General features: G+C 41.3%; 1 protein-coding gene across 1 annotated transcript; it reads left to right on the forward strand.

Annotated features, from left to right (window-relative positions):
- The first annotated feature begins 176 nt into the window (after nucleotides 1-176).
- LOC135496002 (probable D-lactate dehydrogenase, mitochondrial) lies at nucleotides 177-7931 on the forward strand. Its single transcript, XM_064785082.1, has 12 exons — nucleotides 177-468; nucleotides 744-853; nucleotides 1202-1343; nucleotides 1515-1656; nucleotides 2050-2209; nucleotides 2931-3036; nucleotides 3225-3318; nucleotides 3514-3645; nucleotides 4237-4364; nucleotides 5226-5319; nucleotides 5719-5830; nucleotides 6790-7931. The coding sequence occupies exons 1-12, from the start codon at nucleotides 202-204 to the stop codon at nucleotides 6953-6955; spliced, it is 1653 nt and encodes a 550-aa protein (XP_064641152.1). The 5' UTR covers nucleotides 177-201; the 3' UTR covers nucleotides 6956-7931.
- Nucleotides 7932-8848: the final 917 nt, after the last annotated feature.

The raw sequence follows: 8848 nt of genomic DNA on the forward strand, positions 1-8848 counted from the left end.
TTTTTAACTCGCTTCCAACAGCTAATTCAGCCATTTTTGCACACATATTTACACAAGTACTTTACCTAGGTCGTGGTTGGCAGGTGCTCACTCGGTTGCATTTTCCATATGATTTACACTAAAACCATCGTGTACATTGGAAAGGTACGTCGGGTAGTAGCAGTTCATGACTTTTTTGACATAAAATAAAAAAATTACGAAATGTTTCTTCAAAGAACATCCATTTCTTTGCTCGGTCGCCAAGCAAGCTTGGTCCGAGAGACGGAGAGGACCATTGCTTGGTCAAGAGCAAGTTGCAAACATTATAGATCCTGCAGAAATTACGTCAAAGCTGTGGCTTCTCCCCTTGGTGTTGGTGGTGACAGTTTCAAAAAGCAAAATGTCAAACGGGAAATCTTTGTTGTGCCAGTGGGATTGAATGTCAGGTCCTTTTCTTCCGAGGCAACACCAGCATCCGAGAGTAAGTCGGTAAGTTTATTCATTAACCTACACAGGGATGTCTGGTTTGGTAACGTTGTCAGAGGATAGGATGACGGCGAGCATGCACGCCCCGCTAGTGGTGGCTAATTGAATCCGGTAGACAGCGCTGTCACTTGTGTGCCTTTTCAGCACTCATAAGGAGGTCGGTTTTGATACCAGAAAAACAACAAATGAGGTGAAAAGACCACAGCAAAATCATCCTGTCTCGCAAAACTGGATGACTTGGAAAATCTTTGCGGTGCAAGTATCATTTTACATTTCAGCCACTTGCAGCTCATATCATTGATGCTTTGAAAGCAATTGTGGGGGAAAAGAATGTTTCAATATCATTGGCAGTAAGAGAACAGCATGGACGGGATGAGTCGCACCATGTGTAAGTTTAAGAAGATCAAAATATACCATACCATGAGATATTTGTTTGTGCGTATTTGGTATCATGTCAAAACTTTCCACGTACACATATTATGATATATTGTAACATCCTCTCTTTTAAGTTAATTTATGTCAACAGAGAATTTAAATAGGGGCTATGACTCTCATAAACCAAGGACGTTTTGAATTGACTGAAAGAGCCTTTACTTCTTCATGTAAATACGTCTTTGGTTGAATTAAAACTCTTTCCTCTATCTTGGTAAGAAATGCTTGTGATCTCTATTTAGCTGCAAAGCACGATCAAAAATCATGTAGGCCTATGATTGGATTTTTTCTCTCTTCGTTTTAGTTGTTGCCCCGCAGATGCAGTAGTCTGGCCAAGTTCTACTGAAGAAGTCAGTCAGCTTGCCAAGCTGTGTTATGGAAATGATATACCCATGATTCCTTTTGGTACAGGGACTGGTTTAGAGGCTGGAGTAGCTGCTATTAAGGTAAATGCAGTATTTTAACACCTGAAGTCATGCAATCTGTAAACAGACAATCATCAAAAATGATATGAACAGTGCTTGATTGAGAGCGTTGGTTTGAAATGTAAATTTCTTTGCAGCCAGTGATGAGTTTTTATGGCAGACTGACTTCAACAAATATCTTGATATTTTCAGGGAGGCATCAGCTTCAATTTGATGAAAATGGACAAGATTGTTTCTGTCCACGAGGAGGACTTTGATGTGACTGTGCAGCCTGGCATAACCAGACTTAGCCTGAATAATCATTTGAGAGATACTGGACTGTGGTTCCCTGTTGGTGAGTTAGTTATGATAGGACTTTTGCTAAAACTTCAATTTCGAATCGATTTTCTCAGTTCGACTTGGAGATAATGAGCATTTGATTAGCGAATATTTGAGGACCTAGTTTAGGACCATAACGAATGAATATCTTACCAGTGTGGCCCACCCTGCATTAAAGAAACAAAACATGTACAAATGGACTGCTATACAGTAGAACTTTCCTCAGAGGACACTCTCTCTATTAAGGACACTAGATTTGGTCCAAAATTTATTGTTTCCATCCCATTTGACCTCTCTAATCAGCACACCTCTCTATTAAGGTGAGCAAATGTCAGTCCCAAGGGTGTCCTTATTAGTGAGGTTCTACCGTAGTTCTAGACAACTTAAAAGTACAAACTTTGCTTTTCAGATCCAGGAGCAGACGCATCCTTGTGTGGTATGTGTGCAACGTCTGCCTCGGGTACGAACGCTGTCCGTTATGGAACCATGCGAGAGAATGTGCTCAACCTTGAGGTAGTGCTAGCTGATGGAACCATCATACATACTGCTGGCAAAGGGAGAAGAATGAAGTAAATATATATTTACAAGTTCTTCTTCTTCTTCAGCGTTCGCTCTGCGCTTGGAGGTGTATTCTCCAGGAGTATTCCTCCTCCAAGGCAGGATGAGTTTACATTCCACTACGGTTAGGCAGCAATTGGGTTCATTGGCCTAGTGACTCCGTCTTTGGCCAGGCCGGAGGTAGAGTCCATGCAAGCTACTCATGTTTCTCCCTTGGTGGGGTCTTTAACCTGCCCCAGCATAGACACCAGATACAAGGAACCTCAGTTTTATGTCTCATTCGAAGGACTGCGAAGAGACAAGTTCTTCTGTAGCTATTTGTTTGCTGGTAGGTCCAACACATTCGGATCAAAAGCCAGCTTAAACACTGGTATATGACTTTAATAGCTTTCTTTTGTCCTTATAAAATCTTCAAAGAACGTCTAGGCTTTACTCCATCATAAGGATGAAGTTTCACCACCCTGAATGACCACAAAGCTTTTGGGCTCTGTGGCGAAACACTCTAGGACTGACACCAGCCGACTTCGTGACCAAAAACAGGCTGTTTGTCTGAGGGTGCACCTCAAAAAAGCTGAAGAAGGAGATGACAAGTTGCAGTTCAAGCTAGAACTTGCCCAAAGTTATCTTTTGAACCGATGTTATATAATTTTAGCCATAACTCAATGTTTGATCCTTGCTAACCCTTATGTGTTTTACAGAACTTTTCTTAGTTACTGTACAATTTGCTTGCAGAAAAACGGCAGCTGGTTACAACCTGACCAATCTATTTGTCGGCTCTGAAGGAACTCTCGGATTCATAACAAGTGCCACTCTCAAATTGTATGGCATCCCTGAAGCTGTAAGTCTGATTGCATAGGTCAGTGCTTTCAGTTGCACAGAACACTTCATATGCTGCAGTGAGTGTCTTTTATTCCTGGGAAAAATTATTGTAATGAAAATTAACGTCTGCTTGTAGAAATAATCCATGACCAAAAAGGTTGGGTCAAATTGTGTTCAAAATGATGAATTGTTTTGTTTACATTTCAGATGACGTCTGCTGTGTGCCAGTTCCCTTCCATGCAGGCTGCAGTCGATACGACTGTACATACCCTGCAGTGTGGTATTCCAGTTGCCAGAATAGGTATGTGTCTCTGTGGTTATGAAGCACAGAAGCTGTTTCGCCTTTCCAATCCAACTGGCATCCTTTAGAGTCTATCATTGGCTCAAAGCCTGGCAAAAAGCATAGTTCTGCAGCTGGAGTAAACTTTACTTAGAATCTTTAATCTATGTTTGCCGTTACGGAAACAATTGTAGCCATGATGATCTATCTTTCCAGAATTCCTTGACAGGTTGATGATGGATGCATCCATAAAGTACAGTCAGTTGGAAAGACTCAAGCCGTTGCCTACTTTGTTTCTCGAGTTCCACGGATCAGAGCAGAGTGTGGAAGATCAGGCCAAATCAGTCGGTTAGTGTTGATGATAATAGGGCAGTGTCTTCCCGGACTGTTTTGAGTGTGTTGGGCTGCCATATTTAAAACAGCATCACCAAAAGTGATTTTTGTTCAGAAATCATTATCAAGACCTCCACGGGTCACAATGTTTGCACCCTGGTGTCTCAAAAACCCTTTTAAAAATGCCTCAAATCTGAAAGCCAGTAAAAACGCTGTAGTCTCTTTAGCTATGAAAGGCCAATTCCATCCTCGAATGCATGTGTAAATTCATATCAGAATAGAAGTACTTTGGCCATTCCATTGCACTAGGTTTTTGCAAATCAGGACTTGACCCATCTTAGATAATCAAGGTATCTACATGTACATGTACTTTCATTCGCCACTTGCTCTTGTTCCCACCTATGCTAAGATCGAAAGGCACAGCGAGTGGCGCCCTTGATTCAGGATGGTTCAACCAGACTTAACCCTGAGCCATGGACGGATTAGTCTCCTGGTGTCAATACCAGTATATGCTCCTAGATACATTAGGCTCTTGAACCCGGAATTCTTTGATCCCAGGCAGTAGTTCAGCTGACATTATTTTAGCCCTCTCAAAATTTTATTTAGCTGAGCTTGCGGCATCAAATGGGGGTTCAGACTTTGCTTGGGCCAAGGATCCGGAGGAGCGCAATAAACTGTGGAAAGCCAGACACGCCTGTTGGTATGCCTTGCTTGCATTGAGGCCGGGGTGTAAGGTGAGCAAAATGAAATATCGAAAGCACGTTTGGGAATCATAAATACTGTCCTCTTTTGAGAAACGCCCTACTGGAAGAGGTGTTCTGTTGGGTGCAGTGATGTCCACTATTCAGTATTCACTGCTGATTAAATTTTTTTCCTAGTTGAACACTTACTACAAAACTTCCATCGTGACATACCGGGTAGTCATTGACACAATAGTTTGCTTGCCACTACCTTTGGGCATCAGTTGGATTTTGGCCTACTGACTCTGTCTCAAACCAAGGGGGAGAAGAAACACAAGCAATGTATGTTCTCACTTTGATATGCGGGTCTGGCACAGGCAGAAGGTACAAGGATTGTATACTGAGTTCTTGATGGATATATACTTCAAGTAATTATAAAGTCTGCCAACTTTCGAACTGTTTCTTCTTCGTCTTCTGGCGGAGGAATGGTACTCCTGGTGTGTGTGAAACTATATGTACAAGTACAGTGGAACCTCTGTTAGCGGACACCTCTCTATTAAGGACAACCTCTATTAAGGACACTAGTTTTGGTCCCAAATTGGTTGTTACCATTCAATTTGACCTCTCTAATCAGGACACCTCTCTATTAAGGACAGCACTTGTCAGTCCCGAGGGTGTCCGTAATAGAGAGGTTCTACTGTAGGTGATTAAGAGTTCTCTTGGTGGATAAGGGTTTGCTATGCCCTGGGAATGTCAAAACCCTGATCTCTATTAATTGTTGCATCTAATCTCCTAATCTGAATGGCCTCGATGTATTTTCGTTTTCCTTGATTCCTACCGTAACCATTCTAATTTAGGCTGGGAAATTAATGTAAAGCGCTTTGAAATGAATTAAATTTAGAATAAATTTTTCAGGGCAAGTCGACTGATGTTTGTGTGCCTATTTCCACTCTCCCAGATGCTGTTCTGGAAGCTGACAAGATTTTACAAAAGTATCCAAACATCACAGGTAATGGCAGATAACATTAAAGGGAGGCCATAGGCAGGAGCAAGGAAGGCCTGATTTAGTTGCACAATTTTGCTGATAGGGGTCTCTCCCAAATCACACTACAATGTACATCGAAAATGCTTGTATGAGGAATATTCATCGCTGAAACATGAGCAAGTCCCCTTACTGTGTATGTAAGTCAATGAAAGACCACTAATTTGATCCCCATGCTGCTGCTCGGCACCTATAAGTGTATGGGGAAGGGGGATAGGGGGTCATTTTGTGCTGGTATAAAGGTGTCAATGACATAAACCAGTGCTTCCAACTTGAATGAATCGGCATCGCTCTCGTACGGAGAATTCGATAAATGCTTTGACTGAATATTCTCTATTTTGATGCCTGGGTGTCTTCTATCTTTAGGTACCATGGTTGGCCATGTTGGTGACGGCAACTTCCATGTTTTACTCGCATTTGATCCCACAAATCCTAAAGACAAGCTTGCTGCCGAGGCTATCGGTAATGAGATCGGTCTGTAAGTATACACATCAGTAAACCTTTAAACCACTGCATCACGGTGGGTCAAGGTATTGGTTTGCCTAAGAAAAATACATGCTTACCTGGAGAGGAAATGACGAAAACAAAAGATCAGTTCATTTTGAGGGGCATTAAGGCCCGCTGTTATAATTTTAATCTGATTGTACCCCTCCAGCACTGTAATGGGAGGGTCATGTTTCTATTGTGTTGCAAAGGTAAACCAATACCTTACCCTGCGTGTGCATGATTTGGTAAAATCTAAACTTCGTCACATAGCGCAGTGCTGTTGAACTGACACAGTGTCATCGTATTCCTGCCCCAGGTTGCAGTTTGCCGGCCATATATCGGTAATGACGTCATCTCCACATCCTATACAGGGATAGGAACATAGTGCGTTCCATATTATCTTAAGTGTGCATGTTTCAAGGATTTGGTGATGGTCATAACCCTATTGGGTTTATGCCAGAGGTATGGAGTCCACTATAGGCTACTAGCCACCTTTGTGGGATCTTTTAATCGCCCTGGCATAGACACTCAGGTACCAAGGGACCACGGCTTTTGGTCTCATTTGACTGACTCAAATTCTAAACATTGTACGTGTTGTGAAGAGCCAGGAATTTTAGTTCCTTGAAGGCCATGCTGGTTCATCCAGAAATACAATCCTGGGTTCTCCCCGGGATCACACCCGTGCCCTGTTGTGTGGTAGTGTGCAGGGTTAACCACTAGGCTATAAGGCTCCTAAAGAGCGTCATGTTGCACGGTATGACAGACTGCATTTGCTGGCTAATGATGTCGTGACGCATCCCTACATTATGTCAGCCCATCAAGAGAACCTGTTGATTTAAATATGGCATTGAAATGATCTGCTGGAAACAAGTTCATTTATTTTTGTGAGGATGCCACATTTTTAAAAGGATTACGCATGAGGAAACCTTTCACTTCACAACCTCATTTCAGGGCTGCACTGAAGTTGAATGGCACATGCACCGGTGAGCACGGCATTGGTATTGGAAAGCGCCACCTATTAGTGAAAGAACTAGGAGAAGCAGGCGTCACCTTGATGAAGAATATCAAATCGGCTGTCGACCCAAAAGGGTTAATGAACCCAGGAAAAGTGTTGTAGATTTCACTTTTGTCCTTTATTTGAAATGGTGTTAACTGCTGTGAAATGTTCGCGAAGCTAAAGTTGGTGATTTCGCTTATTTTCATTATCATTTGCAATATACTAAATGCCCTGGTTATTGCCAACCTTTTATAGTTGACATTTTAACGCTTTAAAAAATTTAGTGGGAAAATCATGCAATTAAAATGCTCACGAACATTTCACGATTTGATACTGTTTGTAGATAGCTATGTATACATACTGGTGCTGAATTGTAAATTTGAACGCTGAAATTGGTGCTGTGATAATTCTGTTGTTGTTAAAAGTTAAGTTAAAGTCGGCTATATTTTTGGAGCACATGATATGTGACCTACTCTATCTTAGATAGGCTATTGGTGTCAAAAATACTTACTTTTACTTAGGACCCTTCGTGCCCTAGGTGGCACATGGGGCGTTCCCCAGGGTCCTCCACTCAAGTCTGTTGGCTTCTCGCTGTCTGGCTGCCTCCCACGTTAGGCCCTTCTCTTGAAGTTTCTTTGCCATGGAACGCCGCCAGGTCTCTCTTGGTCTGCCTCTATTCCGTCTCCCCTGTGGTGTCCATGTGAGTGCTCTCCTTGGCAATGCGTTTGCAGGCATTCGGAGCACATGGCCCAACCATTGCCATCTTCGTTCCTTCACCAATTCTCACCAAGTCAAAAATAGATATCGAATTATTTGCATGGGCTCATTCTGCACAAAGTTGTCATGAAATGATGTATGCCACATGACATTTGCTTGAGAATTTATTGATTATTTGCATAAGAATACATTTTGCTCTCATAGTTTTATCACTATTTATTGTGAGAAGCCTCTTGTTAATGGAAGTTATACTTGGACTCTGGAGTGAAAACCATTATTTGTTAAACAACTTTATCTGCTGTTTTACTTGCCAATAAAGATCTCTAAACAGCTTAAAAACTACATACGACTTGGTGTACAATCTTTTACCAAGAAAATATATATATTCTGAGAAAGAAAAAAGTCCTCACTTTTCTTCTTTTCATGCCTTTTCTTTTTGCCATTACCATAACCTGGAAAGTATTTGCGGCAACTTTTTTTTGTTGTCTGCCTTTTACTTCAAAACTATACATTTTGTGTGTGTGTCTATTTTGCTGAACTACGGGAGCCATAAAGCATAATGTATGGAAAAAGTGAAATTTTGCGCTTGTTTATTTTGCAGATCAAGTGAAAGTGTAAAATCAAACTGCCCGCAGATGTTTCAGAGGTTACAGTTTATGACTAATTGCAAATGACTGCAACTCGGGGTTGCACACTGAGCGATTCCCTGCAAGTCAATTCATTGCAACTAGCCACGTTGCAATGTTGCAATGAATCTTAGGAAAGACACATCATATTGAGTGATGCATTGCTGTATGCAACTAATTGCACTTTACTGCGATTCATTGCAAATGACTGCAACTAGGGGCGCACACTGAGCAATTCATTGCAACTAGCCGAGTTGCCCCTCAAATATGTCAAACTATGTTGAACACAATAGGGCAAATAATCAAATAACAAAATGAAATCTTTCAAACTTTTTATTAAGCACTTTACCATATATATGACGTTCATATCATACATTTGTGACAGAACTCCGGAAAAAACCCGAACTAATAAATTTCATAGTTGAATTATGAAGTACTTCATAATGCTATGAAGTACTTCATAATGTTACAGTCAAATCACTGACCCTTTAACTATGAATTTGACGATTAAAACCTCAAACTTTATGGTTTTATTTTTCCCCTGAAATGCAGCGAGTCTAAATATCAAGGCAGGATATGGACGATCTTAGCATATTTTCCCTCTTAGGAATTGCACGTGATAGAGTAAATCATTTGTCACCCTGATATTAAAAAGACAATATAGGCAGCA

Source organism: Lineus longissimus, chromosome 11, assembly GCF_910592395.1.
Source record: "Lineus longissimus chromosome 11, tnLinLong1.2, whole genome shotgun sequence".
Classification (NCBI taxonomy): Eukaryota; Metazoa; Nemertea; class Pilidiophora; order Heteronemertea; family Lineidae; genus Lineus; species Lineus longissimus.